The sequence below is a fragment of the Eschrichtius robustus genome, chromosome 3 (assembly GCF_028021215.1).
Source record: "Eschrichtius robustus isolate mEscRob2 chromosome 3, mEscRob2.pri, whole genome shotgun sequence".
In the NCBI taxonomy this organism is placed as follows: Eukaryota; Metazoa; Chordata; class Mammalia; order Artiodactyla; family Eschrichtiidae; genus Eschrichtius; species Eschrichtius robustus.
The window spans coordinates 75,193,844-75,218,101 of NC_090826.1; the positions used below are offsets into that span (position 1 = coordinate 75,193,844).

Here is a 24,258-nt window from a genome sequence, read left to right on the forward strand (position 1 = left end):
GCACAGGTTGTGCAGGGCACAACTCCAGGGGAGGCTTTCCACAAACCTATGATAAAAATGGCACCCCCTGGGGCTCGGTGACACAGTCCCCACCCACAAGTATGTGACACCAAGCAAGGAACTATGCAAATGTCCCAGGATAAAGACTCCTCCTCCTCCAGGAACATTAATTTTTTCAAAATGTAAGTTATACAAAACATTATTTTTATATTAAAATGAAGATGGCTATATTTTGTCTATATACATGGGATTCGATACAAAATTCACATCAGCTAAAATATTAGACTTCCAAGAAGCTCCATGCTTTCAGTGGGCCACATGGGTCTACATTCCCAAATCTCTGGGGACCAGCCTCTGCTGTTAGGGCTACATCTGTGAAACAGGTATTTATTCTTTGACAAGTAGGGGAAAATAAACTCTCATTATCAATTAAAAATTATTATTGATTGTCTTGTTTATCAGTATAACTAGAATGAATCTGGTGACCCAGATTTTAGCACATGACTTTACAAAACAATAATAATATGATCATAAAGAGTTGGAAAGGTTAAATGCTAAAATTATCATTTCTTTAGTAGCTATATTATATGCAGTATAAAAACTGATTTCAGTTAAATCAATAATAATATCAGCTGTTTATATTTTGTTGAGTTCTGCTATTATTCATTTGGCATTAAGCCAAGCCAATCTGCACTGAAAAGTATTTAAATCTATCTTGCCATCTGGGAAGAAAATTATTTGTAAATGACACATCTTGAATTAAGAGTCTTTCAAATACAGCCCAGATATACTGTCACACAATGCAAAGCTATGCAACCCATAAACTAATGTTGTAGAACACAGTAGACACAACCTATAAAATGAAATGTATATACTGATAACGTGTAAAAATATGAAAATACGTGCATAGAAGAGTACTAAAGGTACTTTAATATTCAATAAAAAAGTATTCAATAACCCAAATATTGAAATGATTATCTTTGAATGAAAGGTCATTTTTAATTTTCTCTCTTTTGTGCTTTTCTGTATTTTCCAAATTACCCTTACTTTGGTAATTAAAAAAAAAACTATAATTAAACAAGGGGATATAGGCCAGGTATTAGAAATATTTTTAGATAGGAAAAAGTAAGTACAACTGTACCTGTGAATAAGACATCTCCACCATCTAAGGTTGCATTTTCGTCTTTCATCTCTACTATGTTGAGCTGAAGTTTTTCTAATGCTTCTTTCATCATGTCAGCCTGTTGAAAATAAAATGATTCAGATTAATATTCTACCATTTTCTAACAAGAAAACCAATCATCTAAAAGTTCAGAACACTGAATTATGCCCCCATGTGCACACATACACATATACAATGCACACCCTAATGAATTTGTGAATGTGTGTAGTATAGTTTGGACCAGCCATGATCATTTGCAAGAGAAGAAATTATCTATTAGGAATTGTCCATTTTGTCTCCTTCTAGTCTAACATCGAGTCAATATTATACTCCTTTCGTTCTGTTGGAGTCTGACTGCTTAGAGGACACCGTTGAAGGTGTGACTAATTAGGGCACAAGAGTCAAGAGAGGCGGGAGGCAGAACATCCAACCTTCCTACCCGTCCCAGAAAAACAGAAGATTTAATTTTAAATCTTAAGTCAGCCATTCAGTCAGAATTGCACACACAGAGTAATATGTGGAAGGAATATCAATGACAATAACCAATAACTTGAAATCTCAGCCCATTGGAGAGTCACTGTTTTCTATTCAAATATTTTCTAAAATGTCAGAACATCTAAGGCTTCTCTGTAAATCTGAACTGTTATTTAAATTTAACCTAGGTCTCTAGAGGTGATTAACAAATACAATAATTGTAATCAAACCAAAGAATACCTGAAAATGAATTTCGGGATCGTTCTATGATCCCAGGGTACAGTCTAAAGCACAGAGATATCCTGGGCCAAACTAGGGAACACTTGTAGTAAGGTTTACATTAATACAAGAAAAAAATGTAAGGCATAACAAATGCCCTTTGAAGTCCTTCCAGCAGTTCAACAAAACAATTTAAATATTTCTGAAGGTCTGTATAACTTTTAACATGGTAAAGGTCTACATTGAGAAGACATGAACAGGGACTAGGGAAAAACGAGATCACATGACACTGGGAAAAGTAAAAGTTCTGCCAAAATACAGCATGCCCAGTACACATAGTGAAGTCGTCAAAGAAGAGCTTAGGAGACATAAATATAGCAGAGTAACTTCTAAAGTAATAAAAACATGGAAATACTTTGACAGCAAGCCTGACATTCATGCAGTCAAAAAAATTAAAGAGAATGCAAAATAAAATAAATATATCATCTCATCCTTGTCCTGGAACTCGTGTAAAAATTCCACAAGCCAGAGTGATTCAGAATAATAAAAAATTATTTCCATGGATGAAATGGTCTTAAAGTAATAAATACATCTAGTGACCTCTTTTAAACAGTAGAATAGGTTTTCCTATGTAACAGGAAGTGAAATCGTTGCTATAGCATAAAAAAGAAGGAAAACAATATCTACCATGACTCATTGGGCTACAGTGAACCCAGGAAAAAACACACAACTGCTTCCTTCCAGCATCTGCTTCTGTGTCCATGGAAAATTCACTGAGTTTAGAGAAATCATGAGAACTGAGCTACTGTTACCTTTTGTTTCTATTATGAATGCCACTGCTTCCGTTATAAGTTAACATTTCAGAGATTACTAGGAATTCAGCAATAACATGAAAAGTTTATATGTAATAACTCAGGAACTTTATTCAACTCTTAATTAACAGTTCAAAAAGAAGAGAAGTAGGGAGATTAACAGATACCAGTTTCAGGAACATTGCACTTCTTTATAGGTCCTATGTCTTTGAAATTAATGTTTTAGGGATAAAATTCTTGCGGTTTCTTAAAAGTTAAAACAGCTGCACTGACATGAAAAAACTGGCTTTTGTGTAAGGGCCGTACTTAAAAAAAAAATTCAGTCACATCTATATAAACAAACAAAAAATTTCAGTCACATCTGTATAAACAAATTCAGTCACATCTATGTAGGTACATACCACAAACACGGGTAATACTATTACTTTCAGAGTTAAGGGTATGGACAAGTTAAAAAATGTTTTAAACACTAACTAAACAGTCTTGAGAATTGCAGGACCATATGGCATCAGATGTGCAATGCTAACCCTGATGAAATTTCTGAAGAAGAAACAAGAGAGGCTGAACCCAGAGGCTCAGCTCCATTGAAAACCGCACGCTCTTTGGCACAAGGGTTCCATGAAGCAGACAAACTCGGCTGCAAACAAGGCCCAGTGTTGCCCTGACACACGGTCCCATAACAAGCCAGCTATTCAGGTAAACAGAACACTAAATATAATTATAGAAGTGGGAATTTTTGCTGGAAAATGTCCAAACCATGAGCCTTCAAGAAACTGCCCATTCTGTGGTTACATGGCTATGGTTAATGTTGACTTAATTAAGCTTCAAGAGGAAAAAAAAAAAAAGGTCAAAAACACACCCACCTTTCACTGAGACAGTAATCTTGCAGAGTGGAAATTAGCATTACTCAGGGTAGAGAGAAACTGTCAGAACAAATAGTATTAATCCCAAAGGCTGAGTTGAATGGGTCATTTTAGCCCATGAAATTAGAAACAAAAAGGGCAAATTATAGAAACAACCTTAATTTAAACTTAACTATATTATTTTCATACTCTATTCTAAAAAATTTACAAGAACTTCTTCCTTCCCTTTTCACTCTACATGCATTCTTCCTTTCTTTTCTTTTTTTTTTTTTAAACTTTATACTTCCATTTCTTTTTGTCCCATCTTTTCTCCTCCCACCCTTTGCTACAGATTCCTTCCCTGGCCACAGGGGGTTCAGGCCACCCCTGCCGCTTCCAACCCATATGTCTAGAGTGGGTACTATTTTTGAGGTAATTGTCTTTTTCTTTTCTTCTTCCCTCACTCCCTTTCTTTGTTTTCTGGAGTACAAATGTTAAAAAATGTAGAGTTCTTGGGGTTACACATTCACAGTCACTCCTGGGAATGTCTGTATAGCGTAGTGTTACGATCCAGGGCCTTGGGTTCAAATCACAACTCTGCTACTTATTAGCCAAGTGACCTTAGGTTGTTTAACTTTCTGAGCCTCAGTTTTCTCATCTTTAAAATGGGTGGTTAGTCATAATAGTAACAACTTCCTAGGCTCCTCCTGTACATTAAATACACGTAAAACACTTAGCACATGATAATTACTCAATAAATATTAGATATGACTTTTGTTATTTTGATGAAAACCAGCTTGTGTGGACCCAGTGACAAATACTTGTACTATGAAACTGACCCACAAGGGAAAAGCTGTTGTTTTCTCTTACATTTGGATGAGTTTCTTGTTTTTTACCACCCCATGACAGATCCCATCTGCTTTCTAGTGAATTAAAATTAGTCTTTTCTGCAAAGCCAGTGTAAAGTCAGAGCACATACATTGAGGACACATTTAAATTTAAATCATTCCAATCTGATTTCTTTCCAGCTACTGGAAGTTGTCAGGCTATATGGTAGATTTCTTGTATAATCTCTGCTTTGAAATAGCCCTCTGGAGGTAATACACAAGGTGGGAAGTGGGCCTGTCTGGTAAGATGTCCCACAGGACTCAAAAGAGTGTCAGTCAAGATGATACAGAATGATTACAGTTACTGAAGACATTACACTTGGGCTTGTCTAAAGAATTCCCTCTCCTTCTCAATGCCTGGTCTCCTTTTCTCACCTTTTCTGTTCTACTCTCTTCTTACTTTCTTTTACAGCTCTCATTTCTTTTCCCTCATTTGTCCTATCATGTTTATGTCATCATCCTGCTTTCTCATTTCACTCCTTTTGGGTTCTCATGGTGGATGGAGAGAACTGGGGATTTGAATACAGGCTCTATCACTTATTAACAATATGACTTGGGATGAGTTAACTTCTCTGAGCCCAAGTTTCCTAATCTGCAAGTGGGATAATGTTTTCTTTGTAATGGGGATTATGTGAGTAACAAATAAACTAATACACATAAAGCACCTAGCTCAGCACCTGACACATTGTGTTCAAAACCAGTAGTTGCTGGTATCATTATTATTTTGCCCTAAATTAACTCAGTGCTTTGGATTCTGGCTACCTTTCAAAAAAAATTAAAATTAAAGATAAAACATATCATTTTCATCATTAAATAAAACACCTTTTGATACCAACTCTCCTTTTCTTCTTGCAAAATTCCGCCCAAACACAAAATACCAAAAAAAAAAACAAAAAACAAAAAAACTTTCACAGTTTTATTAGCAAGTTATTGAATATATTTCATAATAGTCTGCAATACACCATAATTAGTTTAATACTCTTCATTTAGATGCCAATATTTTCCAGTTAGCGCTATCCAAAGTTGACTTTGTTGCATATTTTCAACAACATCCACTTTGAATGTTTCACATCTTCCCTTTGGATGCTGTGAATGTGCTCACAGGGCCTGATGAACAGTTCTGTGCTGCGCTCCATTAAGAACCTGCACCTCCATTTGCCAAGCCACTTTCCTTTAGCTGCTTCTGCTCAGTGGGCTGCCAGATGTTCTGACTGCAAATGAGGCCCTTGGCATTGGCCTGTCCACAGCCGACAAATCTCAGTCACCCACAGTTCTGCCCTGCGCTGGGAGCTGTGCTGTCAACACTATTACTAGTACGTTTTCAATGCCCATCCATTTAGATGTTCTGAGTCCCTTCTAACTAATCATATTATAAGAGCTTTAAAATTATCCTGTCATCCTATCCATACTCTGATCTACCTCTGAGGAGCTGAATAGCAGCAACATAGCTTTGTTGGTAGTGAGATGGTTTCATTTTCTCAACTTGTCACTGACTGTGTTTGGCTGTTTAATGTTAAGTATGACATGTGGATAATGCTGAGGAAGCCACTCAAGAAGCGGATGTGATGTCTCCAGCATGTCATGACACACCTGGTTTGGAACTTGCATCGAAATTACACTGTGTTGATCCTGGTCAGACACAAACTTTCATTTGTTTATGCCACCTTAATGTCCTTTGTTAATCATTACATCTTTGGTCACTATGGCCACTTGGACTAGTACATTTGGCTGATTTTGTAACAATACTTAATGTTCACATCATGCTTTCACATGTATTTTCTCATTTGATCAACATTTCAAGTTCAAGGAGATTGGTTCAAGATGGCAGAATAGAAGGACGTGCTCTCACTCCCTCTTGTGAGAACACCAGAATCACAACTAACTGCTGAACAATCATCAACAGGAAGACACTGGAACTCACCAAAAAAGATACCCCACATCCAAAGAAAAAGGAGAAGCCACAATGACATGGTAGGAGGAGCACAATCACAATAAAATCAAATCCCATAACTGCTGGGTGGGTGACTCACAAACTGGAGAACACTTATACCACAGAAGTCCACCCACTGGAGTGAAGGTTCTGAGCCCCACGTCAGGCTTCCGAACCTGGGGGTCCAGCAATGGGAGGAGGAATTCCTAGAGAATCAGACTTTGAAGGCTAGCGGGATTTGATTGCAGGACTTCGACAGTACTGGGGGAAACAGAGACTCCACTCTTGGAGGGCACACACAAAGTAGTGTGCACATCGGGACCCAGGGGAAGGAGCAGTGACCCCCCCACAGAGACTGAACCAGACCTCCCTGCTAGTGTTGGAGGGTCTACTGGAGAGGCGGGGGGTGGCTCTGTCTCACCGTGAGGACAAGGACACTGGCAGCAGAAGTTCTGGGAAGTACACCTTGGCATGAGCCCTCCCAGCGTCCACCATTAGCCCCACCAAAGAGTGCGGGTAGGCTCCAGTGTTGGGCCGCCTCAGGCCAAACAACCAACAGGGAGGGAACACAGCCCCACCCATCAGCAGAAAAGCAGATTAAAGTTTTACTGAGCTTTGCCCACCAGAGCAACACCCAGCTCTACACACCACCAGTCCCTCCCATCAGGAAACTTGCACAAGCCTCTTAGACAGCCTCATCCACCAGAGGGCAGACAGCAGAAGCATGAAGAACTACAATCCTGTAGTCTGTGGAACAAAAACCACATTCACAGAAAGATAGACAAGATGAAAAGACAGAGGGCTATGTACCAGATGAAGGAACAAGATAAAACCCCAGAAAAACAACTAAATGAAGTGGAGATAGGCAACCATCCAGAAAAAGACTTCAGAATAATGATAGTGAAGATGATCCAGGACCTCGGAAAAAGAATGGAGGCAAAGATCGAGAAGATGAAAGAAATGTTTAACAAAGATCTAGAAGAATTAAAGAACAAACAAACAGAGATGAACAATACACTAACTGAAATGAAAAATACACTAGAAGGAATCAATAGCAGAATAACTGAGGCAGAAGAACGGATAAGTGACCTGGAAGACACAATGGTGGAATTCACTGCTGCAGAACAGAATAAAGAAAAAAGAACGAAAAGAAATGAAGACAGTCTAAGAGACCTCTGAGACAACATGAAACGCAACAACATTCACATTATAGGGGTCCCAGAAGGAGAAGAGAGAGAGAAAGGACCCAAGAAAATATTTGAAGAGATTATAGTTGAAAACTTCCCTAACATGGGAAAGGAAATAGCCACCCAAGTCCAGGAAGCACAGAGAGTCCCATACAGGATAAACCCAAGGAGAAACACGCCGAGACACATAGTAATCAAATTGGCAAAAATTAAAGACAAAGAAAAATTATTGAAAGCAGCAAGGGAAAAATGACAAATAACATACAAGGGAACTCCCATAAGGTTAACAGCTGATTTCTCAGCAGAAACTCTACAAGCCAGAAGGGAGTGGCATATACTTAAAGTGATGAAAGAGAAAAACCTACAACCAAGATTACTCTACCCAGCAAGGATCTCATTCAGATTCGATGGAGAAATCAAAAGCTTTACAGAAAAGCAAAAGCTAAGAGAATTCAGCACCACCAAACCAGCTCTATTGCAAATGCTAAAGGAACTTCTCTAAGTGCGAAACACAAGAGAAGGAAAGGACCTACAAAAACAAACCCAAAATGATTAAGAAAATGGTAACAAGAACATACATATTGATAATTACCTTAAACGTGAATGGCTTAAATGCTCCAACCAAAAGACACAGGCTCGCTGAATGGATACAAAAACAAGACCCATATATATGCTGTCTACAAGAGACCCACTTCAGACCTAGGGACACATACAGACTGAAAGTGAGGGGATGGAAGAAGATATTTCATGCAAATGGAAATCAAAAGAAAGCTGGGGTAGCAATTCTCATATCAGACAAAATGACTTTAAAATAAACAATATTACAAGAGACAAAGAAGGACACTATATAATGATCAAGGGATCAATCCAAGAAGAAGATATAACAATTATAAATATATACGCACCCAACATAGGAGCGCCTCAAAACATAAGGCAACTGCTAACAGCTATAAAAGAGGAAATCGACAGTAACACAATAATAGTGGGGGATTTTAACACCTTACTTACACCAATGGACAGATCATCCAAACAGAAAATTAATAAGGAAACACAAGCTTTAAATGACACAACAGACCAGATAGATTTAATTGATATTTAAAGGACATTCCACCCAAATACAGCAGATTACACTTTCTTCTCAAGTGAGCACGGAACATTCTCCAGGATAGATCACACCTTTGGTCACAAATCAAGCCTCAGTAAATTTAAGAAAACTGAAATCATATCAATCATCTTTTCTGACCACAACGCTATGAGATTAGAAATCAGTTACAGGGAAGAAAACGTAAAAAACACAAACACATGGAGGCTAAACAGTACGTTACTAAATAACCAAGAGATCACTGAAGAAATCAAAGAGGAAATCAAAAAATACCTAGAGACAAATGACAATGAAATCACGATGATCCAAAACCTATGGGATGCAGCAAAAACAGTTCTAAGAGGGAAGTTTAGAGCTATACAAGCCTACCTCAAGAAAGAAGAAAAATCTCAAAAAAACAATCTAACCTTACACCTAAAGGAACTAGAGAAAGAAGAACAAACAAAACCCAAAGTTAGCAGAAGGAAAGAGATCATAAAGATTAGAGCAGAAATAAATGAAATAGAAACAAAGAAAACAATAGCAAAGATCAATAAAAATAAAAGCTGGTTCTTTGAGAAGATAAACAAAATTGATAAACCATTAGCCAGACTCATCAAGAAAAAGAGGGAGAGGACTCAAATCAATAAAATTAGAAATGAAAAAGGGAAGTTACAACAGACACCGCAGAAATACAAAGCATCCCAAGAGACTACTACAAGCAACTCTATGCCAATAAAATGGACAACCTGGAAGAAATGGACAAATTCTTAGAGAGGTATAACCTTCCAAGACTGAACCAGGAAGAAATAGAAACTATGAACAGACCAATCACAAGTAGTGAAATTGAAACTGTTAAAAATCTTCCAACAAGCATAAGTCCAGGACCAGATGGCTTCACAGGTGAATTCTATCAAACATTTAGAGAAGAGCTAACACCCATCCTTCTCAAACTCTTCTAAAAAACTGCAGAGAAAGGAACACCCCCAAACTCATTCTATGAGGCCACCATGACCCTGATACCAAAACCAGACAAAGATACTACAAAAAGAGAAAATTACAGACCAATATCACTGATGAATACAGATGCAAAAACCCTCAACATAATACAGGCAAACAGAATCCAACAACACATTAAAAGGATCATACACCATGATCAAGTGGGATTTATCCCAAGGATGCAAGGATTCTTCATTATATGCAAATCAATCAATGTGATATACCATATTAACAAATTGAAGAATAAAAACCATATGATCATCTCAATAGATGCAGAAAAAGCTTTTGACAAAATTCAACACCCATTTATGATAAAAACTCTCCAGAATGTGGGTGTAGAGGGAACCTACCTCAACATAATAAAGGCCATATACGACAAACTCACAGCAAACATCATTCTCAATGGTGAAAAGCTGAAAACATTTCCTCTCAGATCAGGAACAAGACAAGGATGTCCACTCTCACCACTATTATTCAACATAGTTTTGGAAGTCCTAGTCATGGCAATCAGAGAAGAATAAGAAATAAAAGGAATACAAATTGGAAAAGAAGAAGTAAAAGTGTCACTGTTTGCAGATGACATGATACTATACATAGAGAATCCTAAAGATGCCACCAGAAAACTACTAGAGCTAATCAATGAATTTGGTAAAGTTGCAGGATACAAACTTAAAGTACAGAAATCTCTTGCATTCCTGGACACTAACAACAAAAGATCAGAAAGAGAAATTAAGGGAACAATCCCATTCACCATTACAACAAAAAGAATAAAACACCTAGGAATAAACCTACCTAAGGACGTCAAAGACCTGTACTCAGAAAACTATACAGCACTGATGAAAGAAATCAAAGATGATATAAGTAGACGGAGAGATATACCATGTTCTTGGATTGGAAGAATCAATATTATGAAAGTGACTATACTACCCAAAGCAATCTACAGATTCAATGCAATCTCTATCAAATTACCAATGGCATTTTTTACAGAACTAGAACCAAAAAATCTTAAAATTTGTATGGAGACACTAAAGACCCCGAATAGCCAAAGCAGTCTTGAGGGAAAAAAACGGAGCTGGAGGAATCAGACTCCCTGACTTCAGACTGTACTACAAAGCTACAGTGATCAAGACAATATGGTACTTGCACAAAAAAAGAAATATAGATCAATGGAACAAGATAGAAAGCACAGAGATAAACCCACACACCTATGGTCAACTAATCTATGACAGAGGACGCAAGGATATACAATGGAGAAAAGACAGTCTCTTCAATAAGTGGTGCTGGGTAAACTGGACAGCTACATGTAAAAGAATAAAATTAGAACACTCCCTAACACCCTACACAAAAATAAACTCAAAATGGATTCGAGACCTAAATGTAAGACCGGACACTATAAAACTCTTAGAGGAAAACATAGGAAGAACACTCTATGACATAAATCACAGCAAGATCTTTTTTGATCCACCTCCTAGAGTAATGGAAATAAAAACAAAAATAAACAAATGGAACCTAATGAAACTTCAAAGATTTTGCACAGCAAAGGAAACCATAAACAAGACGAAAAGACAACCCTCAGAATGGGAGAAAATATTTGCAAATGAATCAACAGACAAAGGATTAATCTCCAAAATATATAAACAGCTCATGCAGCTCAATATTTAAAAAATAAACAGCTCAGTCCAAAAATGGGCAGAAGACCTAAATAGACATTTCTCCAAAGAAGACATACAGATGGCCAAGAAGCACATGAAAAGCTGCTCAACATCACTAATTATTAGAGAAATGCAAATCAAAACTACAATGAGGTGTCACCTCACACCAGTTAGAATGGGCATCATCAGAAAATCTACAAACAACAAATGCTGGAGAGGGTGTGGAGAAAAGGGAACCCTCTTGCACTGTTGGTGGGAATGTAAACTGATACAGCCACTATGGAGAACAGTATGGACATTCCTTAAAAAACTAAAGATAGAATTACTATATGACCTAGCAATCCCACTATTGGGCATATACCCAGAGAAAACCATAATTCAAAAAGACACTTGTACCCCAGTGTTCATTGCAGCACTATTTACAATAGCCAGGTCACGGAAGCAACCTAAATGCCCATCGACAGATGAATGGATAAAGAAGATGTGGTACATATATACAATGGCGTATTACTCAGCCATAAAAAGGAACGAAAATGGGTCATTTGTAGAGACGTGGTTGGACTTAGAGACTGTCATACAGAGTTAAGTAAGTCAAAAAGAGAAAAACAAATATCGTATATTAAAGCATATATGTGGAACCTAGAAAAATGGTACAGATGAACCAGTTTGCAGAGCAGAAATTGAGACACAGATGTAGAGAAGAAACGTATGGACACCAAGGGGGGAAAGCGGTGGGTGGTGGCGGTTGTGGTGTGATAAATTGGGAGATTGGGATTGACGTGTATACACAGATGTGTATAAAATGGATGACTAACAGAACTTGCTGTATAAAAAAAGAAAAAAAGAAAAAAGAAAAACTAGTGAGATCAAATAAAGTCTATAGTTTGGTTAAGAGTATTGTTGCAACATTAATTTCCTAGTTCTGACAAATGGTTATACAAGATGTTAACTTTAGGGCAAGCTGAGTAAAAGGTATATAGGACTCTCTGGGCTATCTTTGTAACTTTCCTGTAAATTTAAATTATTCCAAAATAAAATGCTGATTAGAAAGAAAAAAAGAAGATAAAAATGATAGATCTTAAAAAAGAAACTGGTTTATGCACTAAATGTTTTGTGCCTTGGTCTAATATTAACATGATGTCTGTGTGAAATGACTAAAAGAACCAGTGTTGAATCACGTTATATTTCCTGTCATTCTGTATTATCCCAGATTGCTAAATGTGTTCTTTCCAAGAAGTTCGATTGAATTACGGTATACGTTTACTGTCCTATGTGACAGTTTTGTCATTGCTAGAGATTTCAGTAATTAAAATGGGAAACAGAAACTTAAAAAAAAACACAAACATTTCAAGTTCAATAAACATTTAGTGGATGTCAACTTTTTAAAAAACCAAGCTGCAAAGATTAAAAAAAAAACCCAGAAAACCATAGTCCGTGTCCCTGAGAAGTTAACGATGTAGTAGGGCAGATATATCTTATGAATATATAGTGACAATAAAATAGAATATTTGTTGGGATGCTCAGAATAACTCCAAAAGGTAGGAAGGGTATGCATTGGTATACCTATTTTACATATGAGTAAACTGAGGCTAAGGGAGGCTGACTGACTTGAGTTAAGCTTCCTGAGCCCATGCCCATGTTCATGTTCATCTTCACTGCACTTTGTGATCATGATTCTCCTGAGGTCATATCATAGAGCACAGCCCACATCAGAATTGAAGCTCATGTCTTCTCTTTTCCAACTCTGCATATTTAAGTCTACTGGGTATTAGACGGTCCTATGCTAAGGTGACTCTGGATTCCATGATCTCTTCATATCAGAGATGGATGAAATTTCTGTACATTAGGGCCCTAGGATGCTAAGGTGTGGTATAATAGAAAACGCTAAGTAATATGAACAGGAATGTATAAGTCCCACCAAGAATGTTCACCAAGGATAGCGTGCATTTTAATAACCACCCTTCAACTTTGGGATGCCTTAGATTTGTTCACTGGTTTATTCCTTAACTTTTCTATATGTGCTAATGAAATTACTAAAATTAACCAAAACTACTAAAAAAAAAAAAGATCAAAGAGAGGTTTAGCATACTAAATGACTCAAACTTAAAAATTCCTAAATAAAAACATATTGAAATTCTCTTCTATATTATAATTTTAGGAAAAAGCTCTTAGGAGGGATTTAGTTAGCAATATAATAGCAAACATCCATATAGTCCCCCTATGTGCCAGATACTCTACTAAGAACTCATATTCAACTTATCTAACCTTCATAATCCAATGAAACAAGTACAAACATTATTTCTGTCTTGCAGATGAGGGAGCTGAGGCAGGGTAGTGACTTGTCCACAGCCTTACAGCAACAGAGCTGAGTTTTGAACTTAGCTTTACTCTGAAGTTTGTGTTCTTCTTTGTTATACAATTTGTCACTAACAAAAAGATAATTTAGCTATCTACTGTGCATTAAAATGCAAATTAATGTTAGAAATGACTGTGAGAATCTACAATACTCTTAAAAACATAGTATGTTCACTTTAATCTATTTGTTTAAACAAAAATGTGAACTAAGGTATTCTGGAGGAAGGCAGGGACAGAGCTACAAATTTTCAGCAATGTCAACTTAGGTTTGGTTTCTAAAGATCCTAAATTTTGTTTTCCTAAGCATATACAAACTAAGGCTACTGAATTTGAGGAGCCATTACTTCATCCTTCCAATTTCTAGATCAGATTATGAGGAGTTATTTGCAAAAAAAACGCTTTAAATAGTCAACAACGAATTTTAATTATAGTGAGATTACAAAAGCATATGGACGTGTAGACACACTTCAAACCAAGACACCATACACATTCCAAACCAATTCAATCACTCTGGAGAGATTCTGAGAAGAGTTTCTGCCACATTGGGAAGTATGGTAGGCAGAATTCTAAGATGGTACCCAAGATGGTTACCTCCTGATGTACATGCCATGTACAAATCTCTCCCTTTGAGTGTCAAAAGGACTTGTAAATATGATGAGATATCACTCCTGTGATTAGGTTACATTTCATGGCACAGGTAAAGATATTTTGCAGGTGTAATTAAGGTCCCTAATCAGTTGACTTGAGTTACTCAAAAGAGAGATTATCTTGGGTGGGCCTGATCTAGTCAGGTGAGCCCTTAAAAGAGGGTTTAAAGGTCAGAGATGGAGGAAGTCAGAAAGATGTTCTCTTACTGTTCTGGAAGAAAGCAAACAGCCATGTTGGGAACTGCCTATGGAGGGGGTCTACAGGGTGGTCTCTAGGAACTGACAGCAACTCCCAGTTGACAGCCAGCAAAAACCCAGGGTCCTTAGTCCTACAACCCCAAGGAACTGGATTCGGCCAACAACCTGAATGAGCTTGGAAGAGGACCTAAGCTCCAGATGAGAAAACAGTCCAGCTGACAACCAGGTACGCTGTGCCCAGACCTCCAACCTACAAACACTGTGAGATAATAAATGGGTGTTCTTTTAATGCTATGTTTATGGTAGCAGTAGAAAACTAATAGAGAAACCCCCAAATTAAAACAGATTTTTTTAAAAATGTATTTCAAAAGGCCTTTGATCAGAAGCAAATGTTGAACTAAATGTTCATTTCCAAGTTGTTTGTTCAGAATATGGGGCACTAATTCTTAAAATGTTCCTAAGAAATTTCCAAGAAAACAATGTTTTAAATAAGTTTAGGGTTACAGACCCACCAACTTCCTTAATCCATTATTTACTGAAATGCTGTACAACTAAATTTTAAAATGAAAAAAAAACAAGTTGCAATTCTGTTACAAATCTAATACATGCTCATAAAAATTAAAATGATAAAAGTATATATGTAAAAAAAAACTATATGTGTAAATAGTAATACAAAGCAAAACTGTGCCTTGGGCTATTCCAATCTTATTTTGTTTCATTCATTCAGTAGATATTGAGTGTATGTTGTGAGCTAGACACCATGATAGACAGTGGTCAGTGGCCATCAAAAAACAGACATGACCCCTACTATATAGTGCCCTCAGGGTAACAAACATTAAAGAGTCACACAAGTCAGTATACAGTTATATGTTATGATAAGGGCTATGAAGGAAAACAATAGTGTGCTTTGAGAAATAAGAGGGGTACATGATTCAGTGGGTCAAGGAAGGTCACTCTGAGGAAGTAACATTTAAGCTCAGAAATCAAAATGATAATAGTAGTTATCTGTTCCTGCTGGTGGGTCATTTGGAATTCTTTCTTAGAAACAAAAAGGGTTTCTGGATGATCTTCAGATTATAAACAGCTCAACTTAGTCCATGAAAAATTAAGGAAGGGCTTACTGTATTAGGAAAATGGTCAATAGAACTGGAAATTATTTAATACATTAAAATCTTCAAAAGTTATCATTTAAGCAAATGTCATTAATTCTGTGATTATTCTGGGAACTCATGGTATTTACAGGATGGTCAACATGTATGAAAGTTTTGTAACCACCTAGTTCATGTCCCTCTTATTGAACTTTTGTAATAATAACTGTTACAAACAGTTATTGTACAAACTGATCTCTTTTCCCACAGATTATTAAATATCCATTGCATTTTTTCCCATTGATTTCTTGGATTTCTAAACTTACTCATTTATTTCCAGTGACAATTTCTAAAAATTAAACCAGGATATTTAGCATCTTGGTTTCCGTATTTGTAAGATGAGGGGGCAGAGCTTAAGAATGAGGTCATTTCCAGCTCTAGATTTCTAAGAGTTGTAGTCGCAAAACAATTTTTGGCATTCATAAATGTGACTCTAACTGTAACTCTATTTACCTCCCAAGAGTTTACTGAAAACACTCCAGATGGTTATTCATGAGTTAAGTATTCTGGTATTTACCCAATTCAATCAGAAGCAAGAGGCTGGGGAATTCCCTGATAGTCCAGTGGTTAGGACTCCACGCTTCCACTGCAGGGGATGTGGGTTCTATGCTTGGTGGTGGAACTAAGATCCTGCAAGCTGAGAGGCAAAAAAAAAAAAAGAAGCAGCAAGAGGCTGGGTATATGGATGCTGGGGAAAGAGAAGACTGGTCCAAAAGTGGATTAAAAAATCCAAGAAAGGGACTTCCCTGGTGGCGCAGTGGTTAAGAATCTGCCTGCCAATGCAGGGGACACGGGTTCGAGCCCTGGTCCAGGAAGATCCCACATGCCTTGGAGCAACTAAGCCTGTGTGCTACAACTACTGAAGCCCCCGTGCCTAGAGCCCATGCTCTGTAACAAAGAGAAGGCCTGCAATGAGAAGCCCGTGTACCACAACGAAGAGGAGCTCCCACTCTGCAACTAGAGAAAGCCCGCACGCAGCAATGAAGACCCAATGTAGCCATAAATAAATAAACAAATAAACAAACAAATAAATAAATAATCCAAGAAGAATGGGAACCTCAGAGATGAGCACAAGGATTCTGCTGCAGTGGGAAAAACTGTATCTAGAAAACAAGGTGTATGTGTGTCAATGCTAACTTATGATACTTACATTTTATTTTATTTTTTTTTTGAGTAACCCAAGGTACTGCTTTTTACCTGACAGCAGTGAGAAAAATTATACTATGTAGAACTTCGATAATGCCTTTCCTATGTAAAGACAGATGTCAGGCCTGCTTTGCTGCTAACCTCTGCATGCTTTCTCATGTCCATATAAAGTGTAGGAGATTTTATCAACTTTGGGTTCATCCCCACCCAATAACCAGGATCAATCATGACCTGAAAAAAGGAGGATCTAACAAGCTCCAGGCCAATGCTCTGGGACTTAGCATTAAGTCATTCTTTATGCTTTGTCCCATTTTAAACCATATACCTGGGTGCTGCTTGGATTCTTTTCCCCAGAGTCCTGTTGTAGTAACTTATCCCAGTCTCTTCCTGTGAGTAGAGTCCTTCTCTGTGCTCTTCTAAAAATCTGAGGCTTTGTCCTACAACCCAGCACCGCAGATGGGCTTTCCAGGTGCCATCTCCTCAACATAGGATCAGTATCACCAAGGTCTGAGGAATCTACCTCTTAACTACTCATAACTCTGGCTCTCTTTTACAATTTAAATGCCACAGACTTAATTTGTCATCATTTAGTAAAATTTACTAAGCTCTTTCTAAGTGCCAAGCATTATGGTAGGTGGTTTTACATGGATTATCTCATTTAATAATGCTATATCCCTTCAGGTATCTCCTAGTCTAAGTCAGTCGTGGCAGTTCCATCTCTCTTGGCAACAAGGACTGGTGCAAATGACCTAATTTTGGCCACTAAGGAGAAGTCTGTTGAGAGGTTCCTGGAAAGAAACATAATCCCACCTCTTCTTTTGGACATTGTCCTGTCTGGATATGGTACCTGGAACTAGACTGGTCTGAGAACAGAACACCACCAAGCAAGATAGGGCAGAGAGACAGAAAGGGTCTGGGTCCTTGATGACATTGTGAGCTGATGAATTGACCAACCCTGAGCCCTGGAGTTCTGATATATGAGATTTTTCATTTCCTTAATCAATTAGATTTGAGTTTTCTGTTAGCTACAGCTAAAAGCAACTCATTTGCTTATATAACAAAATTGACAAGCAGTAGCCAAAGAGTGCATAACAAGACCACATTACTAAAACTCATTAAATTCTGATGTAGAAACAACTATTAATGGAGGACTTTTCTTCCTCTAGGACTACACCATGACTTGCCATTCAACAAATTACATAATATGTAAGATGTTATTTTAACTGATAATACCTGCTATCTTGGCTGATAAGAATGTTGATCAAATGTCACTTGTCACATGAAGACCAACCTGCTTGTAGAAAACAGCAGATTATAAATAATAATTTGTAAAGCAAAAAGCACCCCAGGAAGTATTACACTGTCTCAATTCTGTAGATAAAGCACAACTGTTATAGCTCCATATGTCAGAGTTGGAAGTTAATGTTCCGACACCCTCATCTCTGAACCAGGGCTTAGGTCTGGAGGAATGTGAATAGAAAGGTTAGACAGAAATGCAGAAGGAAAACCAGTGGGGTCAGAGTACACAGGAGAAATAAAAACAGCTTTGAAGAAAACTGGGCAAGACCCTTTCATTATCTGGAGAGAACATGAGGACATAACAGCAAAGTTCTAGATGTTCAAAGGCCCCTCCATTAAGATGTCACAGCAAGACAGTTTCCAGGAAGAAGGCTGGAAGCAACATGTAGCTTTTTAAATGAAAACAAGCAGGAGCTCTTGCTGGTCTTGTTGCTCTCTGGGTATAACACTCACTCACGAGGTCCATTTCCTTGTTGATGATAATGACACAGTATGCGTACTAAGTGTCTAAGACCCATTGACACTCTGTCTGCAGAGAACAAATAAAAATATGATTTATCACCAAATACCAAATGAAAATAAGTGTCAGCTGCCAAAAGGCCTGCAAGATTTAGTATGTTAAAAACTAGGGAACTGACAAGTTTCTAAAATTTTAAATTAATTTTTCCGAAAGTTGAGAAGCATAAAAATTTGCTGTGCATGCTGTCCAAAATAAGCACCAGACACAGAGCTTGAAGTGCCCATAATTTTCTATGAATTCAGAGAAGTTGCCAGCTGCCATTTATAAAGGTAAACAGACTGAAAGTATGAGAAATATTTTGTATGTCCAGTACACAATTAATACATTGTAGGCATTAAGCTGCCTCAGAAGCCTTCCAGCAGACCCCTGCTCCCACCACCCCTGCAGGCTCTGGCTGCAGTAGATATGCCTTCTGTCTGCTCCCGTGTCCTCCAAGGCATTCTACTAACAAAAGATCTGGCCCCAACAGACTCTTCTATATGTTCGCTGAATGAGCAGCTGAATAACCTTGCAAGTTACAGTAGACATAACTTCTAGAAATGTCATAACAAAGTTATGCATAAGTAAAAAATATCCACTTTGTTTAGCCAAGGCACAGTCACAGATGCGGTGACCCCTTCTACACAACTCTTACTCTTTCAAGGGTAAGCAGATTCATTTTTATTTCTAAAGACCTCCGAGTGAGGGGACCACCCTTGGTCTATTTGTCACAATAATCATTAACTGCCACTCTTTTCTTTACCTTCTTCAATAATTTCATTCATTTACCTAGTCATTCAACAAGTACCTATTCAACATTTTTAGCATATTTGGCACTATTCTAGGCCCTGGAAATATATTACTGAAGAGAGAAGATCCCTGTGTATATTCTGGTGGGGATATGGAAGGATAGACAATAAATAATAAACAGAAAAAATATTAAGTAGAGGTAGGTACCATGCAGAGATTTAATTCAGGGGATGTGATATAAAATGAGTGGTGGTTACTGTAGATTGGGAGGCTAGGAACACCTTTCTGAAAATGTGACATGTATACTGAGACCTAAACAACCTAAAGGACCAACAGGGAGAAGAATGTTCCAACGAAAGCCAGTGCAAAGGCCCTTAGGTGGGAGCAAGCTTAACTTGTTCAAGGAACAGAAAGATAGCCCGTGTGGGACTAAAATGAATAGGGCAAGTATTATGAGCTGAATTGTCTCCCCCCCACCCCCAAATTTACATGTTAAAGTCTTAAACCCAGAATATGACTGCATTTGAAGATAGGGCCTTTAAAGAGGTAATTAAGTTAAAATGAAGTCACTAGGGTGAGCCCTAATCCAATATGACTGGCATCCTTATGTGAAGAGGAAATCATGGCACAGACAGGTACAGAGGGAAGATGATATGAAGACAGTGAGAAGGTGGCCATTTGCAAGCCAAGGAGAGGCCTCGGGAGAAGTCAACCCTGCTACCACTGCGATCTCAGAATTCCAGCCTCCAGGTTTGTGAGAAGATAAATTTCTGTTATTTAAACCACTTGGTCTATGGTACCTTGTTATGGTATCTCTAGAAAACGAATGCAGCAAGGTACCAGATAAAGCTGGGGATACAGGATGGGGACAGATCACACAGAACTTAGTAAACCAGCATAAAGGGTTGGAATTTTAAGTGTTATCAGAAGCCACTGGAAATTTGAGGGAGGGGAGTGACATAGTCTCATTTACAAAGATAATTCTGGCTAGCTGCTTTGTGGAAAATGGATGGGAAGGCAAGCAATGAAGCAGGGAAATTAGCTTAAGAGGCAGGTTCAGTAGTCCAAGTGAAAGATAATGGTGGCTTGAACAAGGGTGATGACAGTGGAGAAGAAGAAGAATAGTGGCTGAATTTGGGATGTGTTTTGGAGGCGAGCTGACAGGACTTGTTGGTGGATTAGATGCGGGGGTGAAGGAAAGAAAATCAAGAATGACTCAGGGGCTTCCCTGGTGGCGCAGTGGTTGAGAGTCTGCCTGCCAATGAAGGGGACACGGGTTCGAGCCTTGGTCTGGGAAGATCCCACATGCTGCGGAGCAACTAAGCCCGTGAGCCACAATTACTGAGCCTGCGCGTCTGGAGCCTGTGCTCCGCAACAAGAGAGGCCGCGACGGTGAGAGGCCCGCGCACCGCGATGAAGAGTGGCCCCCGCTCGCCGCAACTAGAGAAAGCCCTCGCACAGAAACGAAGACCCAACACAGGCAAAAATAGATAAATAAATAAATAAAAATTAAAAAAAAAAAAGAATGACTCAGATTTTAGTCTTGATCAGTTGGGTGAATGGTGGTAGCAATTTTTATATGGGGGAAACTGCAGGAAGAAAGGGGCAAGTTTGGGAGAAAATCCAAGAGTTCTGTTTTGGCCATGTTGAGTTTGAAATGCCTTCTAGATATTCAAATGGAGAGGTCAACACATTTGAGTATATTAATCTAGACTTCTGGGGAGTAGTCAGAACTGGAAATAAGATTTGGAGTCAATGACATAAAAACAGTAGCTACAACCAAGGCACATTAGAACTATCTCAAACTCTGTCCTTCTGGAAGTGATGTGACAATTCGTCCTAACAACAGTATTCCAAGAAAGAGATTCCAAGGGATATTTTTGATCCATTGCTGCTGTAAGGTATGGTAGCTATTTGCAGCAATAGTTAGAAAAATCTCCCTTTGGCAGCAAAGCCCTGCTTTACGCACATTCATTATGATTGCACAGATACCACCAAGATAAAAGGTCTGGAAACACATAAATGGATTGTAATGAGCTTTCCAGATGTAGTAGGTATGTGAAGTCTTCAAGTGCTACTTGTTGTCAATTGCCTGTCCGTTTTCTTGTTAAATTCAGTTTTGTGGAAGCTTTACAACATAGCAGTAATAGATGATTTCATTCTTTCAGAAACCTTCAGTTTTGAAATTATGATCACTTGAACACAAAGCTATAGGAAGAACAAGTTTCAAACACGTTTTAGATGAGTCAGTCCAAACTACATTTGCACTATAGCACCATGTACTGAATGAATGCTGCTGTGCCAATTAAAACACATTTTTATTCCCTTATTCAAGTAGGTTCACTAAAGGTCTTGATTGAGAAACCCTTCATTAGTAGAGCCTAAATGACTGCTGTATGTGCTAAAAATCAGTAAGGCTGCATTTTTTAAAAAAATACCATACTTACTAACTTTTTACCACTTGTAACAAGCTTTCTTCACAACTGGTGCAAGTTGGTGCTCTTTTGACTGTACCATATTGTCCAGTGTTTGTGAACACAATATTCAGGATGGTTTTTGGAATGCTAGTTTTTTGTTTTTTGTTTTTCCTTCTGAGCCCTGGGCTTTTTTGTGTGTTGTGATTGAAGCATTCATTAAAGATGGCTGTGACAGGCTCCAGTCGGGGCTAGTAAGGAGATAGTAATTCATTCTGAGAAGTTGCCTTCTGATTCTTACGGGCTGTAGCACGGCAAATAATTTTGTAAATATTCACACTCTGTCATGTGTTCAAACATTTGCTTCTTTTGGAGCCTATTTAAAACATGTTAGTAAAAAGCCATCAGCTGAATACTTGTATGCTTATGGCTATTGAGTAAAGGCTATTTCCAACAATAGCTGTACAAAATGGCTAGCTTCAAGAAATTGTCCTTGTTTTGGACAGTTATCCACATTCTAACATGATGGTAATAAAAATATTGAGTAATTTCTCTTTTTTGTTATCAAATCTGGGCATCCTCAGCTAGACCGAGACTGGAACAGTTTGATAATATTTTCCTAATAGAAACATTCCAGTCAATGTTTTACCAAGGAAAAATAATTGTCTAGCTAAGGAGTTTTGCCTTTTTCCAAATAGCTTTAGAAAAATATGGTAACCTTCTTGCTCTTACGGTTTTTCTCCCTTTTTTCCCCACAAAGTTTATTTCTGCTTCCAATTCATCACTAAGTATTAACTAACTTTTAAATAAAACATTCATTTGAGGAATAGCTACTAGTCTCTTCTATAATACAGAAGGGACTTCGTATCTGGTCTTGAGTAATTCTCAAAGTACAATAACCTTAATGCTATCTAGATTCTCTTCTTATGAGGCAGAGCATGATGAAATTAGATTCTCATAAATGTCGTTGCCCCTATTTATTGTTTTTTCCTTGAACCGGGGCTGAGCTGGCTAGGTTCCATTGTCTCTCAACCAGATTTATTATGGATCAGATGCATTCTATTTCACAACAGGAATGTGCTTATTATAACACGTACGAAGCTTATAGTCTAACAAAGCGTACGATTTGTTAGCAAAAAACCACTTTAACGGTGGGAATAGCTTGTAAAGTGTTCAGATGTATCTGAACTAAATTTAATATCACAGAAGTTGACACTCAAATCTTGAAATAAATCCCTGTAAACACAGTAATGTTTATGCTGTCACAACTAAAGTAAATGCATTTCAGTATTATGCAAATATACTCCCTCAGTATTTCTTATTGACATTATATAGTTAGCCAGATCGTCTTGTTGCTTCAGTTTCTCCCCGATAGTACCTCAGAACCTTGAAAAGTAGATTAACTCTTTCAGGTCTTCAGAGCACAATTTAACATACTGCCTCTTTAGTGATTAATGTTATTTAGTATTTGTGCAACGAACTGAAGAGGATCTTTATAAATACCCAGGGAAAAACTAAGAGATATCTCTAAGAATACGGAGAATGTAGATAAATTTAGCAGTTAAAAGACTAGGCAAAAAACTAGATGACAACAATTTTTTTAAAGTGTGATTTTTAATAAAGACTAAAAGGAAGCATACAAAAATGAAAAAGCTATGGTTGGTTGGTGGATAATGGTTGTTGTGTCACTGGTGGAAGTTGAGAAATACCTGAACGTTTAAAACTTCATAAGCTACCAACAACTACAGTAACCACTGCCCATTCTGGCTCCCAAGGCAGATGGATGCATACAGGACACAGCTTGTCAATGCATGCCTTCTATTATTCTAAACATCCAAATATTAATGTGACTCTGGGTAAGGAGGAGAGGACTGGTTGTAGCTGTACTGCAGGAGTATTTTGGCTTGGGTTATCAGCCCCTGGTTTATCTGTTGGTCACTCCATCCAGGCTTTCACTTTTGGCGTCTCCTTGTTTCCCTGGGATACCCCCTGGACTGGACTTGAAACATCCCGGCTCAGCTTTTGCTCTGCATGACCCATTTCTAGTCCATGCAAACACTTCCACGAACTCTGGCAGTGCAGTTATGCCCAACACAGTAGCACTCTTCAGGCTCCCGATCTAAACAGTCACCCAGTTTCTTGCCCTCAAGATCTCCTAGACTCTGGTTCATGGTGTTTCCCACCTGCAGGGAATATATATCGACTCTCTGAGGGGTCTCTTTAAAGCCTACTCTCTCTAGACTTGAGATGAAAAAGGTAGCGTATCCCCATCCCACACATTCAAAGTAGAACAATTAGAAAGTACAGTTAGTAAAAATAAAACCATTAAAAATCTCTGTAATCCTAATACCATGCATAGATACCACTGTTAATAATCTGGCACATAAACTCCCAGAATTTCCTATTAAGTATGTTGATGAGAACATTTTTTTTTTTTTGCTCATAGTATTATAAAAGTATAGTATAAGCACACACGTCCCATATTTAAATAAAACATGGGGCATTATTATAGGGTGATTTAAAAATACATCCACACTTTAACTTGAGACTGCTTAAA

The 24,258-nt window shown here is 37.9% G+C and overlaps 1 protein-coding gene across 1 annotated transcript in view; it reads right to left on the bottom strand.

Annotated features, from left to right (window-relative positions):
- The window catches only part of DDAH1 (dimethylarginine dimethylaminohydrolase 1), a 142,157-nt gene that overhangs the window by 40,356 nt on the left and 77,543 nt on the right, over window positions 1-24,258 (bottom strand). The window contains 1 exon segment of the mRNA XM_068540224.1: window positions 1,142-1,241. Coding sequence (XP_068396325.1) covers window positions 1,142-1,241 — 100 coding nt within the window.